Source organism: Drosophila tropicalis, unplaced genomic scaffold (genome assembly GCF_018151085.1).
Source record: "Drosophila tropicalis isolate 14030-0801.00 unplaced genomic scaffold, ASM1815108v1 contig_859, whole genome shotgun sequence".
Classification (NCBI taxonomy): domain Eukaryota; kingdom Metazoa; phylum Arthropoda; class Insecta; order Diptera; family Drosophilidae; genus Drosophila; species Drosophila tropicalis.
The window spans coordinates 7,973,738-8,000,002 of record NW_027173353.1 but is presented as its reverse complement, the minus strand read 5'-3'; the positions used below and the strand labels follow the sequence as shown (position 1 = coordinate 8,000,002).

The following is a 26,265-nucleotide window of genomic DNA, read 5'->3' as shown; positions in this document are numbered from 1 at the left end:
TTTAGTTTTTTAAAGTTCTTTAATAAAATGTTGCTTTAATTTGTTTATAACAATCTTTGATGTAAAAATTAATATGATAGTTAGTTAAACCTCGCTGATATCGACAGGTTTTAAAAGCAAAGTAGAATAAATTGCAAGCTTATGTATAGGATCTAAGTGTCAACTGGTTTTGCCTGAGGTCCTGAAGATTGAGTTTTATCAGCTGGGGCGGAAGCCGCAGCGCCGCCAGCGTTGCCTGTTTTATTTGGTTGCTTCTTTTTCGGCCACTTCTTTTTAACATATTGTTTGCCAGATGAAGTAGTAGAAGTGGCTTCAGCAGTAGCTTTGCTTTCACTAGGGCTGGCTTCATCTTTCTTTTCAGGGTTGTCCTTTGATTGCTCCGATTGGTGTTGTTGCTCCTGGTACGGCGGTTTCTTTTGCTGCCATGTGGGATGTTGATTCTTTTGATTTGGAACTTGCGTAGGTTTACCCACAGCTGGATTTGATTTCACTTCGTCTTTCTTCTCGAAATTGGATTTCAGATTATCCGATTGCTGGCCATTTTGCGGTTGTGTTTTTGGATTGTTAGGATATTGAGGTTCTTGATGACGATTATGATTCGGATAATTTGAATGTGGTTGGCGGTTATGCATTTGAGGGTTTCCATCAATAAAGATTGGCCTTGGCGCAACATTCGGACGCTGTTGAAGCCACTGACCTGGTTGCTGGCGAAATGGATTATTGGGATTGATTCCATTCGGTAGTGGCATCAGATGAGGGTTATATGACACAAAGATCGGCTGGGGTATCATTTGAGTCTCATAATTTCCATATTTCTTATAAGGAAACTGATTACTTGGATGTTGCTGCTGTGGACGATTCATCCTATGGGATACAAACCGTTGATGAGCTTGATTTTGATTTTGATAATTGGGATAATATTTGTTGGGCTGATGATGTTGTTGGGCTTTGAAAAGCTCTTCCTGCTCCTTTGTCTTCTTAATTTCTTCCTCAGTCTGATTATTCTGTTGCTCCTGCTCGGCCTTGTACTTCAATTCCTCCAACTTTATGGTTTCCATGACATGGGTAAGAGTTTCCATGCGTTGCTTATGCTCACGTTCAGCCTTACGTTGAGCCTCACGTTTCATCCAATGGGTAAACATATGTCCTTTTAAATCCACGAAGGAATCTGTACTGAAGTCACAATGTACACATGACAGAGGGGTGTTTTTCTTTAGTTTTTCAGCTTCCTCATGGGACATTACGTCGATGCTTCCCTGCATTTGGAGCATCATGTAGGCAGTTTGAAATGGTAGAAACAACTCCGTATGGAAGCTGTTCCAATGATTGATGCGACGCATCGACGAAGAATGAAAATCATCAGAGATTACATGTAAATTGAGACGATTCATAAAAGCATGCGTTTTAAAGCCAATGCGAAAATTCGAGGACAGATCTTTGGCGCTCTCCTCGATAATCTTATGGGCCAGGTCTAGCATTTTATCCAGCAGAGGCAGATGGTCCTCCGTTAGCTGAAATGTCAATAGAACTGTCATTTTTTTCAGGATGGACAATTTTTTTCATTACCTTTGTTACATTTTCAATATCTTCTTTAGAAACAACTAGAAAATGATATTGAGCTTTTGGATAAACATCATTCACTACCACAGCTCCATCGTTTTCGATTAAGATATTTTTTTCTGTCGGATATTTGCCGCAGCAAATTTCCTCGAAAATACTCTAGCCCCTTTGTCTTTTCCATTTTTTTTTTTAGCGGAAATCACCCGAATTAACTTGCAGTAAACCTGTAAATGGAATGGGAGGAGGCCGATTTAGTGTCAGTTCATTCTAAAGATGGGAGGGATAGGTGGAACTAGTTCCTGGTTGACTCTGGAGTTGCCGTTTCATATTGCTTGGAAAGCTATATCAATTCAAGATAAAGTCAAAGTAGTGGGGCCTATCGACTGCTGGAATTTAGTGTTTATATAGCAAATATTTTTTTGTAGAGATGGAAACGTGATGAGCTTGTAAAAACAGCTGACTTGCGAAGTTTATTTACATTAACAGTGGTTTAGCAGGTGTTCCTTCAATGTGGGCATATTTTTGGCCACAAACTCACACTGATTGCATTTTAAAGGAGTTGCCAGGAGTTGATCTTTTAGGGTCTTTGACAGGCGTTGAACACTATTCTCCTTTTCGAGCATATGGCAGAGTTCTGAAAATGGTAATTTTAGTTAGCGATTTTCTTCAGCCCATATTTAAGTGCAACTCACTGTCGTAGGTTACAAAGAGATCTGTATTGAAGCTATTCCAATGTTTCTTGGTCTTTAGGCTATCCGAAATAAAGTCATTAGAGATCACATGTAAATGCAGACGTTGCATACTCGGCTCGGCATGGAAACCCACTTGAAAGTCGCTTATCTCCTTGCCCTTTATTTCGACTATGTTGCGACCCAGTAGATGTAATTCCTCCAGCAATGGTATATGCGTTTTATTCAACTAAAACAAAAATTAGAAAATTAGTCAAGCTAAAGTTCTAAATTTTATGCCAATTACATGAAATATGCTCGGTATATCCTCTTTAGGCAGCACTAGATAATGATGACGGGCCTTCGGATATTTGTCGGCTATAACAACAGCAATATCGGAGGATATAATCAGATTCTTTGGCTCTAAAATCGATTTAACTAAACCGCCTTGCCAAGCCATAATAAAAATACAAAAGCAAAACACTACTAGAGGTGGCAAGCAATTTTATTAGAGATGACAAATGAAGGCTATTAAAATTTTTATGCCAACAATTTTAAAACGAGCTAAAAAATGTGAAACATGGAAATTCAACCTCATGTGTGCTTTTAATATTGAAAAGGAAATTCGGTTAAACTTCTAAATTTATTAATAAAGTGACTCGGAAGTCACAGTCACTGTCACACTATCGAACTATTTCCCATCTCTAAGAAATTTGTCCCAGCTGAGTCGTAAGCGCTGCCAGACTGTGAAGAACTCAAACGATTGGCAGCACTATTTATTCAATTTGTTTACCTCGACGCATGTGGAATAATATTAAAAATTACGTGATATTTGTGTATTAAATCGAACGCTGACTCAATTATGGCGAATGCCGGCGGCATCGAAAAGAAGCCGCGTATCATGGCGGAGCCGCTGCACATTCAGCGTCTGGAGAAGGCCCTTAATATGCGGCCTTTTATGGAGATGGCTCGAAGTGCGCTAAAGCCAATTAAGAAAGAAGCCCATGGAGAGGGGGAGGAAGATGCCGATAGTGAAATGGATACGGAGCCGGTGATAGATTCTGATGATTCCTCTACAGTGGGTGTTGTAAAATTAAAGCGCCAGAAGAAAAGCAAAAGAAAACGACTGCTGGGCAGCAAGGAGGGTAAGTGGGAGTGTGTTACACTGCAGCAGAAATGCAACTGAGGTTCCTTTTCATCTTTTGTAGAGCGACAAAGTGTGAAGGCGCAGCTTTACAATTTCAACGATCTGACCAGTGACAGGGAATGGCTGTACGATCTTCTTCTTAGTGACACCGAAAGCGATGAAGAGGACCAAATGGGCGGCATGAATGAAGATGATTACATCCAAGAAATGCTAAGGGAGCATATACGAGAACAACGCCAGCGTAGTAATTACTATAAGAAACAGACAGTGAGTAGAGAGATCAACCCTTGTGAGCAAGATGATCTAATCCTCTTCTGTATTCTCTTACAGAACTCTCAATATGCCTACTATGGCACAGGATTGCTGTCCAATCATGACATCTTTGCAGAACGCCAACAGGCAACAGCTGGTGTGCGTAAACGACGCCGCCGCACTAAGCAAGAGATTCTGATGGCTCGTCTGGCTGAGGCACAAGCTGGACCCAAGCCCCCTATCAAACAAAAACGACGGGGACGCAAGAAGCATACTGTAATGGGCTCTCCAGAGTCGGGCGAGATTCATCCCTCTGATTTGGGTAAATACACATTCGGTGATACGCTACCCAATCAGGATGAGGACGAAGATGATACTGGCGAGGTTGACTACAAACGGGAATTGGCCAACTTAGCGTTGGACTTCCCCGAAGACGAAGAGGAAATCGAAGAGGAAGTAGATGTTGTGGGCGCATCCGATGGTCAAGTAACGCGTGTGCGTCGGAAACGCAAAAATCCGGAAATTCTGGCAGCTCGCCGTCGACGCATTTGGCAAATTATGTCCAAAAAAGAAGTGGGGCGTCTGCAGCGTCTCAAGTCGAATAATCACAAGGAGATGCTGGCCAATTGCAAGCGGGTGGCTACCATGTGCTCTAAAGTAGTGCGCCAGAGAGCTGTCAACTCGCAGAGGATTATGAAAGAGACTGTGTGGCGGGCGAAACGTTTGACCCGCGAAATGCTTAACTATTGGAAGCGTTACGAGCGTGTAGAACGCGATCAGCGGAGGAAACTGGAACGCGAAGCCGAAGAGCAGCGTAAACAGGATGTGGAACTCATCGAAGTGAAGCGTCAACAAAGGAAACTCAATTTCCTAATAACCCAAACGGAATTGTATGCGCATTTTATGTCAAAGAAATTGGGCCAAGGCACCGAGGAAGATCAATTAAGAATTCTTAGCCAGTTGGACGAGGAAGAAGACGGAACTCGAGAAGTGAAAAATGATGATTATGATGTCGGCGAAATAAAGCAGTTGGTTCAAGAGCAGGCAGAAGCTGCTCTGGAAAGAGATTTGCAAAAGTCCAAGGCATTTGATGTGGTGGTCAAGAAGGAGGCAATAAAGGAGGAGCAGGAAGACGAGCCGCCGCCACAGCAGGTGGAGCAAAAGGAAGTGAAGGATCTGCCGCAGCCTAAAATGTTTAAGGGATCTCTCAAGGGGTACCAGATCAAAGGTATGACATGGCTGGCCAATATCTATGATCAGGGCATCAGTGGCATATTGGCCGATGAAATGGGATTGGGCAAGACAGTACAATCGATTGCCTTCCTCTGTCACATAGCCGAAAAATATGGAGTGTGGGGCCCGTTCTTGGTAATCTCTCCTGCCTCCACTCTGCACAATTGGCAACAGGAAATGGCACGCTTTGTGCCCGATTTTCGTGTTGTTCCCTACTGGGGTTCACCCAATGAAAGGAAAATCCTACGTCAATTTTGGGATCAAAAGCATTTGCATACACGCGAGGCCAGTTTCCATGTGGTGATCACATCCTACCAACTGGTGGTTAGCGACTACAAGTACTTTAATCGCATTAAGTGGCAATATATGGTGCTGGATGAGGCTCAGGCCATTAAGAGTGCTTCATCTCAGCGTTGGAAACTTCTGTTGGGCTTCAGTTGTCGCAATCGTCTCCTCCTAAGTGGCACGCCCATTCAAAATAGCATGGCCGAATTGTGGGCACTGCTCCATTTTATTATGCCCACTCTATTCGACTCTCATGATGAATTCAACGAATGGTTCTCCAAAGACATCGAATCGCATGCTGAAAACAAAACTGGCATAGATGAAAAACAAATTTCTCGCCTGCACATGATCCTCAAACCCTTCATGCTGCGTCGCATCAAGAAGGATGTGGAGAACGAGTTGTCGGACAAAATTGAGATCATGGTCTATTGCCCATTGACCATACGGCAGAAGCTACTCTATCGTGCCCTCAAGCAAAAGATACGCATTGAGGACTTGCTACATTTGGCCAGTGGTTCCACAGCTCCAACATCTGCCTCCTCTTCATCTGCTTCGAGTTTGATGAATTTGGTTATGCAATTCCGCAAGGTTTGCAATCATCCCGAACTCTTCGAGCGACGAGATGCACGCAGTCCATTCTCAATGCGTTGCCAGGAGTATGTGATGCCTCGCCTGATCTTTGACGATGGCTTGCTGCACAGATCCATGCCCAGTCGCAAGCATTTGCTCTACAATCGGTAAGAAAATAGATTAGGTAGTGTCCAAATATATAAATATCTATATATGTACATATGTTCTTTCTTAGCTTCAACATCTTTCAATCTGCCCATGTGCAACGATCTCTTGTCGATGATGTCAATGTGGACAACAAATGCTTTGGCTTCACCCGTCTTTGCGATTTGGAATTGGCTGATCTAATGGATGTTACCCTAAATGGTCTCATTGATTTGTAAGTTGTTATTATGCACGTAGCATTCTCTTCCATTTGCCAACCTTTTTTTCTTCATTTTAGCCTCCTGCACTATCGCCGTCTATTGATGAAATATCCTCTCTTAGCGTATCGTCGCCAATGGTGGCCGGATTTGCGCTCTTCACGCTTTCAACTGCTGGAGCCCATGCTGGAAAACAAACTTTGCCCTGATTTTATGTTTACTGATAGTATCCTCCGCCAGTTTATGTTTACCGCCATGGTAAGGGTTAGCCAATATGTATGATTAGAACATCTTTCTATAATATATTTCTTTTCTTATAGACCTCTAATGGTAGTAGTGTCTATGCTTTTGGAGATTACTTCACCTACAACATGCAAGAGACTATTGAACATCGTGTGATACGTTCCAAAGTCTTGAAAAAGACTGAAGAGATTGTTAGTCAACCAGCAGAGCAGCAGCCCAAACCAGAGTTGGAGTCGGTTGAGGTGCAAACTAAATCGAAGAGCGATGTCAAAATGACTACACTTCAATTACTGCCCAAATTTCCACATCATCAGCGCAAGCCACGTAGCTATAAGTGTGAACCGCTTGAAATGCCCAGATTTTTATATTCCCTTGGCCAAAAAGTTCAAGCAGTGGAAAGGCATTTATAGTAAGTCAAAGGAAATTCATAGAAAGTTCCATTTTTATAAACTTTTTTAATCTATTTGATTAGCTGTGAGAGTCGTGCTGCTGCTTGGACACAAATTCGTCATTTGCAGTGCGAAAATAGTTTTGGTCGTGAACTGGTCTCTTCTGGATTAGATCTATGTAAGCCACGCAGTGGCTGGTCATCCATAGTGGTGCCAGATAAGGAGACACTCATCACAGATGCTGGCAAATTGTTTGTGCTCGACAGTTTGCTTACACGACTCAAATCTGAGGGTCATCGCGTTTTAATCTACTCCCAAATGACCAAAATGATTGACTTGCTCGAGGTGAATCAAATTCAACTGGCCAAGTGGCGCAAATGTCCTAATATGATTGTAATCTCTTGCAGGAATATATGTGGCATCGCAAGCATCGTTATATGAGATTAGATGGCTCTAGCAAGATATCAGCCAGACGAGATATGGTAGCTGACTTTCAAACACGTTCGGATATATTTGTTTTCCTTTTGTCAACCAGAGCCGGTGGCTTGGGCATAAATCTAACAGCTGCCGATACGGTAAGTGAATGAACAAAGTAGCTAACATATTCAAGTCAAACTATTCTATTTTGATTGCGAAAATAAGTAAATTTAAGTAAGAAATTTTTATAATGTCAAAAAACAAAGAAGTTCCACATTTGAAGGCCAGTCTAACATCGTTCAGACAACGTTCGGCTCTCCTTAAATCCCCTGCAATCAAATCGCCCAAGGATAAACGTAATGGACTAGATCCCTTGAGTGACGAGAAAGAAACGACTACAGTCTCTGCTATCAAGAAATTTGTTCATTGGGATTTACCCTTGGGTTTCTCGTCCTCGCCAGTTGTTGTAAAGCATAGTAATAGTAAGTTGAAGTCGTCCAGTCAACAGAAAAGCATTTTTGTCCACAATCAAACCACCAAACCGCAGTTCGAGATCGATTCCCCGTCGGAATCCAAAAATTCAAATGAGAAGCAATTGGCCCATGAGCTGCGTATGGCTGTGCATCATGGCGGGGGTTCCTGTGATCCTGAACAAAACTTGTTGTTGAGAGCCAAATTGTCGCCTCTTCAGTTGCCCTATAGCTTGGTTCAACGTATTTTGAGGGAATGTGAGTTAAGCGAAAGAAATCAAGCTACCCATTTCTTGTTTATAGATTGCATTGGCCAACAGCTGTCTCTAGTGTGTAAAGTGCGAACAGATAATCTGAACGAAACAAAAGAACGTTTGCTGAATGTATTACATGCCCATAGAGCATCATTTTCCCATCATAAACTGTTTAAGGAATTCGGTCTCATTGATTGCTTTTTGCCCAAATACACGCCACTGAACTCCGAGGACTTTGCCCATACCCTTCAAACAGATGCCCTCTGGTGCAAGGCTTTGAGTGCAGAGATCACCAATGATGACTGTGGTTCAGTTCGCTTTAAGTGCAAATCGAATGACACCACTGAAGTGGTGGCTAAGCTTAAGGATTGCGGCTATAAGATCATTCATGCAGAGCAAGGATATTGTCCCAAAGGCGATCTAGTTAAACTTTCTCATAGCAAACTGAAACGCTATGAGGAGTTCTTGAAAGCCCTGCACAATGATCCTGACGTTGTGCATGTCTATGATAATCTGCAGACACAAAAAAATGATCGAAAGAAGTAAAATGATAAAAAAATTTAAATATTTTTCATAATCTGTTTTGTATTTAAATTGATGTGTATATAAAGAGGAAAAATTTATCAGTGACATTTCTCAACTAGTTTAAAAGTAGAAAAAGTGTCCGATTTTGAATAGTGTGACCGACCTTAAGCTGTGAATTTATCCGAAATATCTGTTTATCCTGTGCTTAGTGCAATTCCACTCTGTTACAGAGGTCTAAATAGAGTTTTCCTCAAGTTGAAGAAAATTTTGTGTATTAAGGAGAACTTAAAAGTTAAGGATCAGCATTTTGTAAATAATTCTGACAGGTTTATTTAATTTAAATTTAACATGTATTTACTAGTTTATTGACTATTAAAACCGCCAGTCGTTATCATCGATTGTTCTCAGAGGACATTCAAAGCATATACATACATAGTCAAGAATAAATGCAAGGCGGTTGGTCTGACTTGTATGCCGATTTGCTTGACTACTTGTTTATATGCCATGCAGCAGGCGGCTGCTTGGCATAGTGAGAAATTGCTTTTATAGGATGATTTACTCGTGTGATCTTTATCGATCGAGTAACAATGAATAGCTTTCGGTCTCTATCTCTTTGCGAATAATTCCCAGGCAGAAGAAAGGATTCCCTTCGTGGTCGTAGATTGAATATATGTATATATATATTTTTGCATGTCTCCTGGTGATCTTCTTGTTCGATTTTTTGTTGTTTTCTTTTGAACCGATTTCGTGTGAACATTTTTGCTTGGCCCCTAAATCATTTTGTCACTGAATTTGATTTGTTATTTGTGCCATGGCCGAAAGTAATTTGGCTTTATTCTTGTTGTTGTTGTTGCTACCACGTTTGGTTCTCAGGCCAAAGAAATCGATGTTGACTAATTCGTTGTGTGGCATTCCCATCTTCCTCTCTCTCTCTCTCTCTCTCTTTATCTCTGTCTCTTCCTTTAATCCTTTGTTTTTGTCAATGCCTGTAATTAACTTTATTTTATTGGATTTTATTTGTTTGGCCATTTGACTTTGAGTTAAAGTGTAAATTTTTCGGTTGTTACTTTGGGATGAAAAGTTACTAAAAAACATAGCGAATAATTGCACTTAAATTAGTTCTGCATTACTTATTTAGAAGTTCAGAAAATCAAATTTCCAGGTAGAGCAAAATAAATATAACAATATAACTAAAAAATCCTAAATGCAGATTTGTCATAAAATAAATTGTTGAATTCAATTTCACAATATTTAGTTTTGGTTTTCATTTGCCAAGAATTTGTATTTCTCTGTCAATATAATTTCTAAGAATTTACAGAGTATTTCCAATTCATGTCTTTACGCATGCCAACCTTTTTTTTGTCGCAAAAAGTTAACACTTTGGTATTTCAGTTGGCCAACTTCTTCAAGTTCTTGTTAACGGAAATGTTTGGCCAAAAACTATACCAGTTACACTTTGTTAATGGTTATTTTGAAGCAAAAGCCTTCATTATCATGCATCATTTGCTACGAGTTTTTTATCTTTCAGTTTCTGTCTTTTAAGATTTATGACATTTTCAAAAAGTCTGTCGAATAGTCTACGGAATCTTTCTGTATGTTAGTCACGTATCCAAATTTAGTGCAATTCATTGGGTGTAGGCGAGCTCTGTCTATGTCCGTGTTGAACTGTCTGGAGTGGTCACACCTTGAGTTCGAAATGTATCTGATGGATACATAAATTTCCAAATTTTATTGCAACCTATTAATACAGTTCTGTAGATTGTTTTGCATTTGACAAGTCAAATTCGAGAGTTTTGCAATTTAGCAAAGTAAATTTTGCCCCAGCATTGAAGAAAAAAATATGTTTAAAAAAGTTGTAATATTTTTTAATTAAAGTTTAAAAATTCTTTTTGCATATTTTGTTATCTGTGAGGTCTTTCCGTTATCTTGGCCTCTACATAAATTTTTCAACATTTCTGTTTTCCTCTTCCTCAGTTTTTATTTTTCGCTTACTTAATTTTTTAGCAGTCGAATATGTTTATTTGTGTTGTTTTTCTAAACTTGCGAGTAGCCCGTTCCTTCGCAAACATTAGACATTTTAGGTAAAAGGTTTTTCCACTTTGACGGCTATAGGTAAGGAAAAAATAACAAAAAAACTTGCAAGGGTAATATAAGCCCCAGCCTCTGGTTTTATTTTCAATTACTTCAAAGTATCTTTAGTGTTCGCTTTTCGGGTGTAATAGGTTCAATTAAAGGTTTTTATTAGTTTAATTTGATACATTTTTTATTCGCTCAGCCATTGGCTAACCAATTCCACTAATTTTTCCTTGGAGGCACGCAATTCTGCGCTATCGCTAGCACTTATAGAATCCACATCCGGGCAATGTGAAGCGTAGGGTATAATCGTTGCACCCTGCTTGACACCGGCGCCCGCCATCAACCAGGGATCCAAAGCTCCCTGTACGAAATATACATTCGTCACTCCTGGATTGAGTCCACCATAAACTTTATTGGTTGCAGCAATTTTTGAGTCAATGTTGGCAACAGTGTAATTCGAACCAAAGACATCATAACATTGGTCCGTGAACAGGGGGGCAGGGAAAGATTTTCCGAATGGTTGCTTTCGGCCGCCGGACGAGTGGAACCAACCGAGTTCGTTGCAAGTCAAATAAAACCAAGCCAAGTCAGCTGAAAGTTTTTCAAAAAGTGTAAGCGGTCAAAAAGGTTATCGTTGTTATCCGAAATTTACAGTCGTTATAGTTATTCTTAGACCATATGTGAGCGTTTACAATCCCTTGATAGGTTTGGTTTATACATACGGGTTCCTTAAGTTTGGACTGAACTAATTGGGACAGGGCGACGGCATCATCATCACTGAAGTTTCTTAATTCTGAACAGAAATTGGGCATGTCGTGTTTGTCGGGTCTAAAGAAGAAGTCGACAGAATTGTTAGTTCTTTATATCACCGTTTTTTGTTTTACTACTCACTTCTGATATTGAGCGATAGCAGAAATTATATTTGCAATGGTACTGAAGATTTGCCATTGATCTCTCTTATTGTCGACATCGAAATTATCACAGAGATTTAATTCCTTTTTGGCTTTTTCTCCTCGACCACTAGCAAATAAGTTCTGGTAGTATGTTGTGGCATTGTCTATCAGATTATAGCAATAATCACCGCCTAATTTTCTGTAAGCCTTTCCGACCACTACCATGTAATCTGAGAAATCCACTTTGGCCACAAGAGGAGCCGAAGACGCCCAACTTCCTCGTACGACATCCGGATACTTTTTACGCATCCAAGTGGCCATTGTTCCTGCATATGAACACCCAGCGACAACGACTTTGGAACCATTATATTTATACGTCTGTAGCAAAGATTCGATAATTGAGAAGGCATCGTGCATTGCCTGATCAACCGATTGATATTTTAGATTCTTCGTTGAAAATGGCCTAATGGTTGGAAAACTTGATTACAGATACTCTTGAAAGTTTTCAAAAGGAACTCACTCGATTGGAATGCTTTCGCCAATGTAACGATGTTCGATGGCTAGAAGAGACCCATTATGCTGCTTGGCAATATCAACCCAAAGTCCTGACGATATGTATATTGAATCCATGGTCACGCTACCTCCCAAAAAAACAAAAATGGGTGATCCTTTCACATAGTAATCTTCGTTGATCATGTAGCGCTGTAAAGTTTTGAAATTATTATTATAAAAATGGTATACCTTATTTTCGACAAAGGATATTACGTTCTGCCAAGTAGCATTATTTTCAGGATCAAAATTGTCTAGAAATTGGGTGAACCAACGAGTCTCCACATTGCCACGTTCCAGGGCAGGTTTTAGAGGTGGCGGTCCATCTGCTCCCAAATTTCTTCTCACGCTAGCTGCAGCAGTAAGAGGTACTAGGATTGTCGCGGCGATTAAAAAATACTTCATTATGTTCCTCTTAGTTAGATCTCTTGTTTGGGAATGATTTGCCTTAGGTTTGTATGGCCTATTTATTCCAAAAACCCTAAGGCCTAAGTCATAGTGTTTAATAGTTAAAAAGTGTTATCTGAAGAATGCATAAATTCTACAGTTTTATTGCAACTTTAATAGAAAGTTCTGTAGATTGTTTTGAAAGTAATGAGTATGTGGAAACGTTGTAAATTTTAATAAGAGTTTAAAAATACTTTTTTGCATATTATTTTTTTTATCGGATTTTTCGATAAAGTCTTATTTTCGTGTATTTTTATCCCCCTGCAGAGGTTATTTTAAAATTGGTCAGATGTTTGTAAAACAAAGAAAGAGACGATTTCGACCCCATTAAGTATATGTTGTTGATCATTATGAGAAGCGATTTACTTAGCCATTTAAAAGCTATCGGGTTAAATTTTTTATGGGCTTTTTATTTAATGCGTGAGATTAAATATGATCGGATCGGCCTATTTATTAAAAGCGAAGGGCATGTGGGAAGAAAAAAAAGACTATAAAGTTTTTGATTGTGTACTAATAAATTGATTAATATAAAAAGAATTTTAAGCTCTTATCTAATAAAAGTGAATACTCGAAGGGTTTAATAATAATGAATATTTTAATATTAGTATTTAATAATATTTAAGAAATCATCTATTCGCTCAGCCATTGGCTAACCAATTCCACCAATTTTTCCTTGGAGGCTCGCAATTCTGCGCTATCACCATCACTGATGGAATCCTCATCCGGACAATGTGAAGCATTGGGTATAATAATTGCCCCCTGCTTGACGCCTGCCCCGACCTTAGACCAAGGATCCAAAGCTCCCTGTACGGAATATACATTGGTCACTCCTGGATTGAGTCCGCCATAATACTTATTGGTTGCAGCAATTTTAGAGTCAATGTTGGCAACAGTATAATTCGAACTAAAGACATCAGAACATGTGTCCGTGTACAAAGTGGCAGGGAAAGATTTGCCGAATGGTTGTTTTCTGCCGCCGGACGATTGGAACCAACCGAACTCGTTGCAAGTTTGATAAGTCCAAGCAATGCCACCTAAAAATTGTATAATTACAGTTGTTAACTGTAAAGATTAAAGTTCTAGTGAGATACTCACTGCCGTGATAGTGGTCCATGGACCATTTGTAGTAGTCTACAGCTCCTTGATAAGTGATTGGTATACATTCGGGTCTCTTCAAACGCCATTGAACAAATTGGGACAAGGCGACGGCATCATCGTCACTGAAGCTTCTCAGAACTGAGCAGTATTTGGGCAAGTCGTAGTTGTCGGGTCTTAAGAAGAGTTCGATAAAATTGTTAGTTCTGTCTTAACTCCATTTCTTGATTAAGTTACTTACTCACTTCTGATATTGAGCAATGTCAGCAAAGACATTTGCTATTGTACTGAAGATTTGCCATTGATCGCTCTCGCTATCGACATCAAAGTCCTCACAGAGATTCAATTCCTTTTTGGCTTTTTCACCTTGACCAGTGGCAAATAAGTTCTGATAGTATGTGGTGGCATTGTCTATCAGATTATAGCAATAATCACCGCCTAACTTTCTGTAAGCCTTTCCGACCACTACCATGTAATCTGAGAAATCCACTTTGGCCACAAGGGGAGCCGAAGACGCCCAACTTCCTTGGATGACATCCGGATACTCTTTACGCAACCAAGTAGCCATTGTGGCTGAATATGAACAGCCAGATACAACTACTTTCGAACCATTATATTTTTCCGTTTCTAGCAGAGAATCAATAAGTGCGACAACATCGAATAAAGCCTGGTCAACTGACTGATATTTTAGGTTCTCAGTTGAAAATGGCCTTAAAGTAGTAGAAATTAGTGAGTCAAAATAATTGAAGGTCCTAAAGTTTAAACTCACTTTATTGGTATACTTTCGCCGAAGAATCGATGCTCGGTATATATGAGAGAGCCATTGTGTTGCTTTGCAATATCAACCCAGAGTCCTGAAGATATACCGGCGGCATTAATGGCCCATTCTCCACCCAAATTAATAAAAATTGGCGATCCATTTACATGATAATCTTCGTTGATCATGTAACGCTGGAAAAAATTTGAAAATTTTATTAATCATACCTAGTTTACCTATTTTCGATCAAGGATCTTACATTCTGCCAGGTGGCATTATTTTCAGGATCAAAATTGTCTAGAAATTGGGTGAACCAGCGAGTTTCCACATTGGCACGTTTCAGGGCAGGTTTTAGAGGTGGCGGTCTATGCAGTTGTTCCAAAGATTGTATAAAGGCCGATTTGATAGGTGGTACCTTAGACTGCTCATCTGCTCCTAGATCTCTTCCCACACTGGCTGCGGTAGTTAGAGGTACCAGGATTGTCACGGCGATTAAAAAAATACTTCATCTTGTTCTTGTTAGTTAGTTCACTTGTTTGCGAATGATTTCCAATTCCAATGCTTGGCCTATTTATTCAAAAAAATAAACTGTATTTTCCTTTGAGGGCTTAAGTGTTTATATATTGATAACATGAAATTGAAGCGTTACATCAATTTATTACATGGTTATGTATTGATTCTGGTTAAGTGTAGACATTCTGCTTCCATAAGACTTCTAATCCTTTCCCTTTAAACTTGGCTTTTAGTATTGCGCAATCCTTTCTTTATAATTTGATCCTGATCATAAATATAACTAGTTTACCTTGCAATTATCTATACGAGCTTTAAGTATTATGCATTTGGTCAACAATAATTTATTTACTTATGTTACGTTACCTTTAAGTGGGGGAGGGCGATCATTATCACACACGATTCACGAGATTGTGATGTAAGCTGATGGCTACCGTAAAACGTAACCAAATCGTTACGACTTTATTTGTTTATTGATTCCATATTTATTTCTAATCAGGTATAATGAATCATATACAAACAGTGTGGTCTCTGGTATCTTTGCATTATTGTTTGAGACTTTGATCCTTTTAATAAAAATTATAATTTAAAAACGGAAAGAGTTCATAGAATAATGTTACCTTTATTCAACTAAGAACAAGCCGAAGTGAAAAACAATTTTTTCATCAAACGACTTATCAAAGAACAGCCTACAAGTCACTGTGTTTGACCGATCGTTTCTATGGGAGCTTTATGGTATAGTCATCCTTGATTAAATTTGGTAAACTGATTAAGAGGTATGCAAAAGAAAGAAATATTATATTGTATGACAATGGCTTAGAAGAGAATAGTCACTGTTCGTGACTTTGCCATTTGTATAGAAACTATATGATATAGTGGTCCGATCCAGGTTAATCCGCGATATAAAACCTCTATATACATGTACATGCAAAATTACAATTCAGTAATTCGAATATATATACTTTATATGGTCGGCAAGGCTTCCTTTTTTCTTTTTGCTAGTTTATAAAAAAAGTCAATCTGCTTGGGGCAAGGATAATTTGAAGCAGGATCCTCTGAAATAAAAGCTTAAGTCGGCCTTAGATGCAGCATGCATGTTAATCGTTACCTTATTGACGCGCTCACACGACGAAAACATTGCACAACGAAAAACCTCATGCTTACAAAGTATTAGAAAAGTCCTAATTTAAAACCTGAAATTATGAGTGAGTGAATATATTTCAAACAGTTTTTGTCTCATCAATAAGTGAACAATTGTTGGCTCACTCACTTATTTAGCGATTCAACCACATCATACGTTTTGAACAAGATTAGAAGAAAAATTTAAGAAAGTTAATCTTGATTTTTATCTGTTGATTTTTGAACTCTTTTGTTCTTTATAAAAGATAAAGATAGTAAAAGATTATTCTAGCAATACTTTCCATGTTTAACTTGGATGCTAATCCTAGCTACCCTTCGTTTTTTTTGGTGCCCCAGTTTTCAATCACTCCAAAGAATTTCAAGTGTCTTGGGTCCTTAAGTCAAAACAATTACTATTTCAAAATAATGAAAAAACTTCTGTTAATTGCTTATCAAATGAACGTATGGATACTTTTGGTTTAGTATTATTATTATTATTATTTATTCCCTATTTATTTCTTATTATTTTTCCTTATTATTATTTCAACCATTCGATAACCAATTCCGCCAATTTCTCCTTGGAGGCACGCAATTCTGCGCTATCGCTAGCACTTATAGACTCCACATCCGGACAATGTGAAGCGTAGGGTATAATCGTTGCCCCCTGGCTGACACCAGCACCAACCTTAGACCAAGGATCCAAAGCTCCCTGAACGAAATAGACATTGGTCACTCCTGGATTAAGTCCGCCGAATTGCTTATTGGTTGCAGCAATTTTAGAGTCAATATTGGCAACAGTATAATTCGAACTAAAGACATCATAACAGATATCCGTGTACAAGGTGGCAGGGAAAGAATCGCCAAACGGTTGCTTACTGCTAGCCGATGATTGGAACCAACCGAATTCGTTGCAAGTCTGATAGGTCCAACCCAAGCCAGCTGAAAGTTTTCGAAAAGTGTAAGCGATTGAAAAGCGATTGTTGTCAGATACTTACAGCCGTCATAGTTGTTCTTAGACCATTTGTAGTAGTCGACAGCTCCTTGATAGGTTGCTTGAACGCAAGCAGGTTTCTTTAAACGCCACTGAACAAATTTGGACAAGGCGGTGGCATCATCATCACTGAAACTTCTCAGAACGGAGCAATATTGGGGCAAATCATAGTTCTGGGGTCTAAAACAGAAAGAGACTAAGTTATATGTTTCTGTGAACCTATATTTAACTCTCATATTATACTCACTTTTGATATTGAGCAATAGCAGCAAATATATTTGCAATGGTACTGAAGATTTGCCATTGATCGCTCTCGCTATCGACATCGAAATCCTCACAGAGATTCAATTCTGTTTTGGCTTTTTCACCTTGACCAGTGGCAAATAAGTTCTGATAGTATGTGGTGGCATTGTCTATCAGATTATAGCAGTATTCGCCCCCTAAATCATTGTATGCCTTTCCAATTACTACCATGTATTTGGCAAAATCAACTTTAGCCACTAGTGGAGCCGATGAGGCCCAGCTACCCCTTACAACATCGGGAAACCATTGTCGCATCCAAGTGGCCATTGAGGCTGAGTATGAACACCCAGAGACAACGACTTTGGAACCATTATATTTATCCGTCTGTAGCAAAGATTCGATAATTGAGTAGGCATCGTACAATGCCTGATCAACCGATTGATATTTCAGATTCTTCGTGGAGAGTGGCCTGAAAGTTAGACAACTTGATTAAAGATAGTCTTAAAAGTTAATAAAAGGTAACTTACTTGATGGGAATGCTTTCGCCAAAGAAACGGTGTTCGGTATAGAGGAGAGAGCCATTATGCTGCTTGGCAATATCAACCCAGAGTCCTGAGGATATGCCAGACGCATCGATGGCCCACTCACCTCCTAAATAGACAAAAATTGGTGATCCCTCCACATAGTAATCTTCATTGATCATGTAGCGCTGCAAGGTTTGAATATTATTATTAGTTGGCTTTTAATTGTATGCCTTGTTTTTGATGAAGGATCTTACATTCTGCCAGGTAGCATTATTACTCGCATCGAAATTGTCTAGAAATTGGGTAAACCAACGAGTCTCCACATTGGCACGTTTCAAGGCAGGTTCTAGAAGTGGCGGTCTATGCAGTTGCTCCAAGGATTCCACAAATGCTGATTTAATAGCTGGTTTCTTATCCTCTCCCATACTGGCTGCAGCAGTAAGAGGTGCCAGGATTGTTAGTGCAATTAGAAAATACTTCATCTTGTTCTTGTTAGTTAGTTCACTTGTTTGCGAATGATTTCCTACCTCAATACCAGGTCTTTTTATTTAAAACCAATATAAGGCACTACTCTTCGAGGGCTTAATTGATAGTGCTCTGCGATTGAAAGGAACATAACAAATGTTGATAAGATGTAATTGAAGTGCATTCTCACGTGTATTGTGATACTTTTCTTTGCTTTAATATAAGAATTTACTTAAATATCTTATAAACAATAAGTTAATTTATTTCGAGAAAAATTTGGTATCTTTGAATTTGATATCTAAACCGTTTGAAACATATTCTGTTATTTTTCCCCCATTCGAATATTGACCTTCTTTGGTCTGAATATAGAAATTGCAATATTTTTTTTATTACTAACTTATCATATAATCCTCATCATAAATATAAGCAACTTAATTCTACATTATCTATTTAAGTACCCGGGTATTATGCACTTGGCTGACAATAACCCATTTACTTTTGTCACGTTTCCTACGGGCCAGGAGCGATCATTGGCATTGATGTGATATAAGGTGATGGCCACCGTAGCTCGTATCAGAAACGTTAGGAAATTACGACATTGGTTAGCCAAACATTTCCCCACACAGTGGTGTCCAATATTGCAAAATGCTTAGAAATGTTTAGAAGTTTAAGTGAAAATTTGTTTAATTAGACAAACTAAAAATATTCTACGTGCTTTAATGCATAGATTGGAAAGAGAAAAATGTTTTCTAGTTTGATTTTACTATTTATTTATTGAGCAAATTGTTTACCAATCAAATTAAAGTAAAATGGCAGGTCAAAATGTGGTATATTGTGTGTTGAACTACTTTGTTCTTACATCTTACATTGCCTTTTACATCCTACATTCATCACCATGACTTTAAAACTGCATTGGAAAGTGTTGCATACCTTTAGGAGGCATTGAATTTACTTGGAATTATTTCTAGTTATTTATTATCTACACCAGAAATGGCAAAGATAGAACATTGATTTCGTAATAGATTGACCACTGAAATAGAATAACCCATTATAAACAACGATAAAAAAGTATTAGAAAATTCTTGTTGTATATTTTCTTTTTGATTGTTATCAAGAACTTATCTAGACCCATAAATTTAGGCCAACCATTCGCGCACCAGCTCAGCCAAACGTTCCTTAGACGCGCGCATTTCAGCTGTATCACTCGTACTAATGGAACCAAAATCGGCACAGTGGGATGCATTTGTTATGACAGTGGCACCCTCTGTGACTCCGTGACCCATGGGATTCCAGGGATCCAGACCACCATGTGTCATATAGATATTCTCTACTTCGGGAGCCTTACCACCAAAATCAATATTCGTCTGACTAACGCTTAATCCAATGTTTTCATTAGTAAACTGTGAGCCAAAGACATCAGCACAGAGAGTTGTATAGAGAAGGGCGGGGAATTTTTTGCCAAAGGGTTGATTGTTAGATCCAGACGATTGATACCAACCATATTCGTTGCAAGTCTGATAGTACCAGGGACGAGCTGCAAGAGAAATATAGCAATTAGAAAATATTTAAATGAAAACAACAACCAAAACTTACAGGAACCAAAGTTGTCAATGGCCCATAGATAATACTCCACAGTGCCGGAGTAGCGGGCATCGATGCATGAAGGGTAACCCCATGCCCAGTAGGCAAAGTTAGCAATAGCTGTGGCATCGTCATCGAAACTAAGCAAGAAATCACAATAGTATTCAATCTCTCCATATCTTTGATATTGGGCCACACCAGAGAAGATATTGGAAATACTGCCAAACAATGACCATAAATCCAGATCGTTTTTGTCGTCAAACGAGCTACACAAACGTAGCATGGCTCTTGCTTCGGCAGCTCGATTGTTATCGAACATTGATTCCAATTCGGCAATGCCATTATTGATGCGATTATAGCACTGCTGGCCACCCAATTCAAGGAAAGCACGACCCACAACCTCTTTGTATTCGGTGAAATCAACCTTAGCCAACAAAGGAGCACTTGAGGCCCAACCACCTTCGACCAAATCGGGATAGAGACGCTTAAACCACACAACCATAGTGGCTGAATATGAACCACCAGCTAGCAAAACTTTTGAATTGGTCAATTGAGAATTCTCCGACTTGTAGGTCTCAATAAAATGAGCGACATCGGCCAGAGCTTGCTTCACATGCAAATATTGCAAATGTTCCGTGGACATGGTGCTGCAAGTACAATCCGTTAAATGTGCTTAGAGTAGTCGTCATCTTTGTAACTTACGTTGTGGGAATACTTTCACCATAATAACGATGTTCTGTATAGATCAGGACACCCTTGTGCTCCGCGGCCATGTCATACCAATGACCAGCGCTGACCATGCTGTCTTCAATTTCCCATTCGCCACCCAAATAAATGAAAATGGGGCTCCCCTCCTCTTGAAATTCATCGTTGACCAAATAGCGCTAGAAAAAATACATATATATAACATTTTTTCTGCACTGAACTTTGTCCCTGCTGGTGGCTGGACATACCATTTGATAGGTTTGCGTATTGCTCTCATCGAAATGATCCAATTTCTGGGTTATCCATTTTTCCTCCACACTGGCACGCTTTAGAACTGTCTGCTTGGGTGGTCCACGATAAAGTTCTTTCATGGTTTTCACCAATATTGGCAGATCTTTGCCATTTTTCCATTCGACACCATGCGCCAATGAAAGACTTAAGACCAGGGCAAGTGCGAGCCCAATTACCGTACGCATAGTCGACATTTTCACAAGTGAAATTCACAAATGGCCATCATTCGCTTTTTAAACGCAACAAGAAACAGTGTGAGTTGGCGTTAAATAATAATTATATGGTCAACGATAAGTGTAAAGATCATAAATTTGGACGTTTGATTTGATAAAGGTTAACTAGAATGGGAAACTTTGCTAGATTACTTGACCATTATAAATTGTAAAGGCTTTACTTAGTCAAAAGATTACCAAGGAAATCACAGAGGCGACAACTCTTAAGGTATATTTATAAAATGGAAACAATTTTATTTTGTCTTTGAAATCAAGTTTAAAATTAAAATACTTGAAGCATTTATTGAACCCATTTGCGAACTAGTTCCGCTACAGCCAGTTTGGAATCACGCATTTCCTCGTTATCACTATCACTGATCGAACCAAAGTCCTTGCAATGGGCATAGTCTATAAAAATTAAAGAGATTAATCATAAGAGTGATCATTAGCAGCCACTCTGAACTCACCTGGTATAACCGTGGCTACCAATTCCAGTGATTCATCTTGTATACCCATGGCCCGCCATGGATCCAATTGTCCATGAGTGATGTGAATATCATATACACCAGGTTCAAGGCGTCCAAAGTATTCATTTGTATCCCAAACTTGATTTGTGATAAACTCATTCGAGAATTTCTCGCCAAAGATATCAGCACACATAGTGGTATAGAGAGTCAAGGGGAATTTGGTGCCAAAAGGTTGATTGCTTGATCCAGAGGTTTGATACCAGCCATACTCATTGCAAGTCTGATAGATCCATTGGCGCACTGCAAAAGAAACAATTCAAATGAATAACATTTCTTCTGGTCCTATCCAGCAGTCTTCCTCACTTATGTTGCCCGTATATTTGGTCTCGAGTAGCTCACTGAGTATAGCCTTATAGCTCAAATCGTTGCACTTGCCACCGCTCTGTTCGAATACACCCAGCAGATAGCTGGTCACGCCAACAAGATCATCGGGTTCAGATAGAATCTTATCGCAAACTCCCTCAATTTGACCGGCACTAAAAAAAAAATAATATAATAAAGGATCAAACTTTTCCAAAGGCTAGTTGCTACTTACTTGTGGGTCTGAACAACGCCAGCAAATATATCAGATATTTCACTGAACAAGGTCCATACATCCAAATCGCTATTTACATCGAAGGGCTCGCACAGTTTCAGCAAAGCCTTGACCTCGGCTCCACGTTTGTCGGCAAGCAATTGTTCCAACTCACTTATGCCTTTCTCTATGCGATTATAGCAAGCAGATCCACCCACTTGGGCTATAGATTGGCCAGTAATTTCCTTGTACTCTAAAGGGTTCCAGTGATTCGAATACAGATATTTCTTTCATGGCAGTGAATATCCCGCACTTACCTACAAAGTTAACCTTGGCATACAGGGGAGCACTTGAAGACCAGCCACCGGCAACTAGATCTGGATAAGTTCTTTTGAACCACACAACCATGGAGGCTGAATAAGAACCGCCTACAATTATCACCTTAGAATCTGCCAAACCTGCATAGTTTGCTTTTTGAGTTCTAATGAAGTGAGCCAAATCGGCCAGGGCTTGCTTTACACTCAAATATTCCAAACTCTCCACTGAGAGATCACTGAAAATAAAAATCTCCATTATAAGTTTAATGAATCATACCTCTAAAAATGAACTACTCACTCTAAAGGCTTGCTCTCGCCATAGAAACGATGTTCAGTGTAGGCCAACAGACCCTTGTGCTCCTTAGCCATGTCGTACAAGTGTCCAGAGGTAATGCGACCAGTAGATATTTCCCATTCGCCACCCAGGAAAATGAAAAGAGGTCCACCAGACTCGTATAAAGCGTCGTTTAGCATATAACGCTAAAAATGGGAGTAACAAAATAGATTATATAATTCCTTAATCTATCCATTAAATTTGTTTTACCATTTGCCAGGTGCGCGTGTCTTCATCGTTGAAATGATCCAATTTCTGTTCAATCCATAAGGTTTCCACCTGATCGACACGCTGCTGATTCACTGGGACTGGCGGTTCGCTATGCAATTTCTTGAAAGTTTGCTGGAAAATCGTATCCCCCTTAGCCTGGGCTAATAGCGATGCCGCCAGAATCAGCGCAAAGCTGGTACTTAACCAAAGTTTCATCGTTGAATGTTAACTGCAGACTGTTTGAAATTCTGCACTGAATTGTGTGGTATATAAACCAAGCGAGCAAATCTTATCTAGCCCACACTACTAACCCTAGTCAAAAACCTACTTAAGTGGGCCTATTCAACTTGGGTATTATCTCCCTACCTTTTTTTTTTGCTGAGAGCTTGTAAATAAACCAACATGCTTGCTTAGAGTGCTGCGGGCCCAAAACCTTGTCAAAGGTAACAATCGGGCCAAGTGTGAACGCTTCGGCTGAGGCTTATCAATCAATTGCCTTAGAGTAGTTAGTTGCCCCAAAAGTGATTTTATTTTTAAATGCTTGGCGATAACAACATTGTTCCATGATTCTATGGTCAATTTTGTTAATTAATTTTTGTGATTATTTAATCGATTTTGCAAAGTGTTCTAATAATGCAATCGCAACCGCAAATTTTTAAAGTACCTCCTTTGTATTCTACACCTTTAATACCCTTTACTTCCCGATTTGCCTACCAAATGTTCTACCTCTCTTTCTGATGTTTTGAGGCCTTAGAATTACACAGTCTTTAAGTCTTTCATGTTCAATAGGTGTCCTATAACAATTGGGTTCTGAATGATGGGCAAAACCCGAGTTCACATTTAGCATCAGCTTTCCCGAATTAGTCAGGGGCACCTCTCAAATTAAAGTCTCCAAAAATCATGTAGACCTGTGTTATCAAACCTACTTACATAAATATAATTTAAGGTTTTTAGATTTCGTATTCTAAAGGTTTACGATCAAAAGATCTACCTAATTACGATTTTAAAACTATTAATGCTGAGAGACATCAATAAAAGTATAAAATGGAATAAACTTAACGGGAGAAAGGATGTGCCTTACATTGCCTTTTGAGCAATCATCGAAAAACGATCCAATTTTTTTTTAAAGTTTTCTCATTATAAATAAACAGAATTTATTTTCTATTTTTGTTTTAAATATTTTGATGAGACTTCTTTGTTAGTTCAAAGTCTATCAATAGCAATTTTTGCACTAATTGGCCAAGATAATCTTAATTAATTCAGCAAACATAATGAAAGTCTGCATTGATTCACGTAAAGTGCTAAGGTATTAATAAATTTAAGTTAGCTGCGTCACGGAAAATATAAATTCTACGCCTGATTTTAAAAAGTTTTTTTTTTGCAATCAAAACTGCGTCAGTGTTAAAAAGTCTTGGGTTCCCTTAACAATGTGATGTCAGCAAATGTATATGCAGTTGTAAATTTACTGTAACTAAAGCTACTTCAAATTGAGTTAATACATTGTTTTGTTATTGCAAAAGTTCCTATAACAGATAAAGGTTATACAAGAACAATTCAAGTGCTTGAAATTTCTTGAACAAACTCGCTAATAAAAATTTTAACTTGAAATGACGCCATGTATTTGAAAAACTAATTGACAATTGATTTACAACAAACTATTCACATTATCAATTGAGTGAGTTATAACAATGTTTTTCGATTTATTGATCCATTGGCGCATCAGTTCGACACCGTGTTCTTTGGCCGCTCTTGTGAGAGGCCAATCTTTCACATTGCGTTGCCTCAAATCATGGCAGTGGCCAATCCCTGGTATTATGGTGGCTCGTTCATCGTGGATTCCCGTATATTTCCAAGGATCGTCTTCGGCATGAGTGAAATAAATGTGTGTTACATTTGGCTCATAGCCACCATGACGAATATTTGTGCTGTCGACCATGCTACTGACGTAATCAATGGTGTATTTGTCACCGAATTGTTTTTTACATTTGCCAATAACCTCCGTGAAGGGCATCTTGTATTGGCCAAATGGTTGATGAACCGACGATGTGGTCATAAAAGCACCCATTCCATTGCAACTTTGCCAGAGCCATTGACGTCCTATACATTAAATAATCGACATTTAGCAGAACATACTTTCTAATTTACGAGAATTTGAAAAATCCTACCAAAAGTATTTTCATCAACCTTTAAACTATCAGCATTATCAAAACTATAAAGATGTGGAATTTTTGTGGCCAGATAACCGAGGAATTCAGAAAATTTAAATATATCGTTATTCCTAGTCGTGGTCATGTTGCGGCAAATGCCTTTCATATAGGTAAAACTGAAGAGTCGTTGAGAAACACATATAGAAATAATATAAAATTGACAGACTCTCAAATAATACTTACTTACGATGTTGCACTTCGGTTGAAAATATTTCAGTTATATGTTCCAAATGTATAGTTAGATTCTTAGCTTCTAGTTCCAAATAAGTAGAATCATTTTGTCTCTTGTGATGCCAGTATGATAGACTCATCCTTTCCACAAGATTGTAACCAGAATCACCGCAAATTTTTCTTATCGATTTACCCACACTAATTAGACCATCTGAAAAATAAATTAATTAATTGATTGAATTTTCTTTTAATCTACAAACTTACCACTATAGTCTAGAGCATGATGTAGAGCCGCTCCAGATGCCCAACCAGCGTCTATTGATTGGGGATAATATTTACGAAACCATGTTACCATGCCCCCAGCATATGAACAGCCAACCATAATGACTTTTGAATTGCTCAGACCTTTTATTTTCGACTTTTGATACTTAATAAAGTAATCCAAATCGGCCAAGGCTTGTTCTGTACTCAAATATTTCAAATTCTTCATACTTAAATCTCTGAAATTTAGATTATTTAAAAGTAAATTTGGATACAATGAATGCAATTATCCTACTTACGCCACTGGAAAACTTTTACCATAATAACGATGTTCGGTACTAAACCCATAACCATGAAATTCTTCAATCATCTCATAGAACAAGCCCAATAGAGGAGCCTTCATACTAATCGACCATTCTCCTCCCACATTAATCATTATAGGACCTCCGGGCTTGAAATAACGATTGGTGTAAGAATATCTCTACAAAAGAATTAAAAAAGATTGATCAAGTTACAGGAAGTAGAATTTAAACCATTCTTCTTACCATTTTCCATGTTCTATTGTCACTGGCATTAAAATTATCAACTTTTTGTTCAATCCAATCAAACTTTTCTTGAAATTTATCATGGAATTCGTCTGACATTATGCATCCAATGAACAATAAAAAGAGCCATATTGATATTCCTACTTTCATTTTAATCGAACACTGAGGTAAAAAGTATAGTTATATGTCGGCTTATATAGAGAATCTATACTTGTCATGCTTAAATTTAACAAATTGCCATAACCAAATGTTTAGAAACGCTTTAAAATATTTATTTGAAACTAATTTAATGACATCGATCTCACGAAATGTCGACAGGGTCAAATAAAAATGACTTAATAGAGTT

At 38.6% G+C, this 26,265-nt stretch overlaps 9 protein-coding genes across 10 annotated transcripts in view; 2 read left to right on the top strand and 7 right to left on the bottom strand.

The window, feature by feature from the left end:
- On the bottom strand, positions 1 to 2,716 carry Aptx (aprataxin). The gene is given in 6 exon segments (XM_068296379.1): positions 1 to 1,511; positions 1,567 to 1,677; positions 1,679 to 1,772; positions 1,945 to 2,194; positions 2,253 to 2,478; positions 2,536 to 2,716. Coding segments are annotated over 6 exon segments (2,193 nt in total). The 5' UTR covers positions 2,689 to 2,716; the 3' UTR covers positions 1 to 152.
- A 282-nt stretch (positions 2,717 to 2,998) lies between these two features.
- Positions 2,999 to 26,265, top strand: part of Ino80 (chromatin-remodeling ATPase INO80) — a 41,879-nt gene continuing 18,612 nt past the window's right edge. The window contains exons 1-8 of the mRNA XM_068297168.1: positions 2,999 to 3,373; positions 3,437 to 3,642; positions 3,706 to 5,882; positions 5,951 to 6,094; positions 6,158 to 6,335; positions 6,398 to 6,729; positions 6,793 to 7,054; positions 7,117 to 7,284. Coding sequence (XP_068153269.1) covers positions 3,091 to 3,373; positions 3,437 to 3,642; positions 3,706 to 5,882; positions 5,951 to 6,094; positions 6,158 to 6,335; positions 6,398 to 6,729; positions 6,793 to 7,054; positions 7,117 to 7,284 — 3,750 coding nt within the window. The 5' untranslated portion in view covers positions 2,999 to 3,090. The remainder of the gene's footprint in view (positions 3,374 to 3,436; positions 3,643 to 3,705; positions 5,883 to 5,950; positions 6,095 to 6,157; positions 6,336 to 6,397; positions 6,730 to 6,792; positions 7,055 to 7,116; positions 7,285 to 26,265) is intronic.
- LOC137582576 (uncharacterized) lies at positions 7,313 to 8,480 on the top strand. Its single transcript, XM_068297169.1, has one exon. The coding sequence runs from the start codon at positions 7,377 to 7,379 to the stop codon at positions 8,394 to 8,396; it is 1,020 nt and encodes a 339-aa protein (XP_068153270.1). The 5' UTR covers positions 7,313 to 7,376; the 3' UTR covers positions 8,397 to 8,480.
- Positions 10,639 to 12,298, bottom strand: LOC137583081 (putative serine protease K12H4.7). The gene is made up of 5 exons (XM_068297978.1): positions 12,110 to 12,298; positions 11,865 to 12,046; positions 11,343 to 11,807; positions 11,104 to 11,279; positions 10,639 to 11,042 (listed from the first exon to the last, which is right to left on the bottom strand). The coding sequence occupies exons 1-5, from the start codon at positions 12,296 to 12,298 to the stop codon at positions 10,639 to 10,641; spliced, it is 1,416 nt and encodes a 471-aa protein (XP_068154079.1).
- LOC137582514 (thymus-specific serine protease-like) lies at positions 12,917 to 14,722 on the bottom strand. 2 transcript variants are annotated; one of them, XM_068297090.1, is made up of 5 exons: positions 14,452 to 14,722; positions 14,205 to 14,386; positions 13,681 to 14,145; positions 13,436 to 13,611; positions 12,917 to 13,374 (listed from the first exon to the last, which is right to left on the bottom strand). In XM_068297090.1, the coding sequence occupies exons 2-5, from the start codon at positions 14,378 to 14,380 to the stop codon at positions 12,971 to 12,973; spliced, it is 1,221 nt and encodes a 406-aa protein (XP_068153191.1). In that variant the 5' UTR covers positions 14,381 to 14,386; positions 14,452 to 14,722; the 3' UTR covers positions 12,917 to 12,970. The 2 variants fall into 2 exon arrangements, with proteins under 2 accessions (XP_068153191.1, XP_068153192.1); XM_068297091.1 differs by lacking the exons at positions 14,205 to 14,386; positions 14,452 to 14,722 and having other exon boundaries at positions 13,677 to 13,855.
- Positions 16,291 to 18,094, bottom strand: LOC137582355 (thymus-specific serine protease-like). The gene is made up of 5 exons (XM_068296858.1): positions 17,834 to 18,094; positions 17,583 to 17,764; positions 17,060 to 17,524; positions 16,817 to 16,992; positions 16,291 to 16,760 (listed from the first exon to the last, which is right to left on the bottom strand). The coding sequence occupies exons 1-5, from the start codon at positions 18,059 to 18,061 to the stop codon at positions 16,360 to 16,362; spliced, it is 1,452 nt and encodes a 483-aa protein (XP_068152959.1). The 5' UTR covers positions 18,062 to 18,094; the 3' UTR covers positions 16,291 to 16,359.
- LOC137582709 (putative serine protease K12H4.7) lies at positions 19,114 to 20,844 on the bottom strand. The gene is made up of 4 exons (XM_068297351.1): positions 20,579 to 20,844; positions 20,328 to 20,509; positions 19,638 to 20,272; positions 19,114 to 19,578 (listed from the first exon to the last, which is right to left on the bottom strand). Exons 1-4 carry the CDS (start codon positions 20,813 to 20,815, stop codon positions 19,181 to 19,183), a joined length of 1,452 nt encoding a protein of 483 aa, XP_068153452.1. The 5' UTR covers positions 20,816 to 20,844; the 3' UTR covers positions 19,114 to 19,180.
- LOC137582710 (putative serine protease K12H4.7) lies at positions 21,064 to 22,965 on the bottom strand. The gene is made up of 7 exons (XM_068297352.1): positions 22,736 to 22,965; positions 22,490 to 22,671; positions 22,192 to 22,427; positions 21,896 to 22,127; positions 21,664 to 21,836; positions 21,301 to 21,600; positions 21,064 to 21,241 (listed from the first exon to the last, which is right to left on the bottom strand). Exons 1-7 carry the CDS (start codon positions 22,949 to 22,951, stop codon positions 21,135 to 21,137), a joined length of 1,446 nt encoding a protein of 481 aa, XP_068153453.1. The 5' UTR covers positions 22,952 to 22,965; the 3' UTR covers positions 21,064 to 21,134.
- On the bottom strand, positions 24,381 to 26,020 carry LOC137581980 (putative serine protease K12H4.7). Its single transcript, XM_068296400.1, has 6 exons — positions 25,920 to 26,020; positions 25,674 to 25,855; positions 25,378 to 25,613; positions 25,126 to 25,324; positions 24,901 to 25,058; positions 24,381 to 24,832 (listed from the first exon to the last, which is right to left on the bottom strand). Exons 1-6 carry the CDS (start codon positions 26,016 to 26,018, stop codon positions 24,381 to 24,383), a joined length of 1,326 nt encoding a protein of 441 aa, XP_068152501.1. The 5' UTR covers positions 26,019 to 26,020.

Bases quoted from the DNA above. Each gene is read 5' to 3' on its own strand.
- LOC137582709 (XM_068297351.1), bottom strand. From the start codon at position 20,815: ATGTCGACTATGCGTACGGTAATTGGGCTCGCACTTGCCCTGGTCTTA. The intron at 20,510-20,578 runs GTATGTCCAGCC...TATTTTTTCTAG, and splicing joins ATACGCAAACCTATCAAATG to CGCTATTTGGTCAACGATGA. The intron at 19,579-19,637 runs GTAAGTTTTGGT...TTTCTCTTGCAG, and splicing joins CATTGACAACTTTGGTTCCT to CTCGTCCCTGGTACTATCAG.
- LOC137582355 (XM_068296858.1), bottom strand. From the start codon at position 18,061: ATGAAGTATTTTCTAATTGCACTAACAATCCTGGCACCTCTTACTGCT. The intron at 17,525-17,582 runs GTAAGTTACCTT...TCTAACTTTCAG, and splicing joins GGCGAAAGCATTCCCATCAA to GCCACTCTCCACGAAGAATC. The intron at 16,993-17,059 runs GTGAGTATAATA...TTTCTGTTTTAG, and splicing joins GCTATTGCTCAATATCAAAA to ACCCCAGAACTATGATTTGC.
- LOC137582514 (XM_068297090.1), bottom strand. From the start codon at position 14,380: ATGATCAACGAAGATTATCATGTAAATGGATCGCCAATTTTTATTAAT. The intron at 13,612-13,680 runs GTGAGTAAGTAA...ACTCTTCTTAAG, and splicing joins GACATTGCTCAATATCAGAA to ACCCGACAACTACGACTTGC. The intron at 13,375-13,435 runs GTGAGTATCTCA...TACAATTTTTAG, and splicing joins CATGGACCACTATCACGGCA to GTGGCATTGCTTGGACTTAT.
- LOC137581980 (XM_068296400.1), bottom strand. From the start codon at position 26,018: ATGTCAGACGAATTCCATGATAAATTTCAAGAAAAGTTTGATTGGATT. The intron at 25,325-25,377 runs GTAAGTTTGTAG...TTTATTTTTCAG, and splicing joins TCATGCTCTAGACTATAGTG to ATGGTCTAATTAGTGTGGGT. The intron at 24,833-24,900 runs GTAGGATTTTTC...TTTAATGTATAG, and splicing joins GGTTGATGAAAATACTTTTG to GACGTCAATGGCTCTGGCAA.
- LOC137583081 (XM_068297978.1), bottom strand. From the start codon at position 12,298: ATGAAGTATTTTTTAATCGCCGCGACAATCCTAGTACCTCTTACTGCT. The intron at 12,047-12,109 runs GTAATATCCTTT...AAAACTTTACAG, and splicing joins ATAATGCTACTTGGCAGAAC to CGCTACATGATCAACGAAGA. The intron at 11,808-11,864 runs GTGAGTTCCTTT...TCCAACCATTAG, and splicing joins GGCGAAAGCATTCCAATCGA to GCCATTTTCAACGAAGAATC.
- LOC137582710 (XM_068297352.1), bottom strand. From the start codon at position 22,951: ATGAAACTTTGGTTAAGTACCAGCTTTGCGCTGATTCTGGCGGCATCG. The intron at 21,837-21,895 runs GTAAGTAGCAAC...TTTTTTTTTTAG, and splicing joins GGCGTTGTTCAGACCCACAA to TGCCGGTCAAATTGAGGGAG. The intron at 21,601-21,663 runs GTGAGGAAGACT...TTTCTTTTGCAG, and splicing joins CAAATATACGGGCAACATAA to TGCGCCAATGGATCTATCAG.
- LOC137582576 (XM_068297169.1), top strand. From the start codon at position 7,377: ATGTCAAAAAACAAAGAAGTTCCACATTTGAAGGCCAGTCTAACATCG.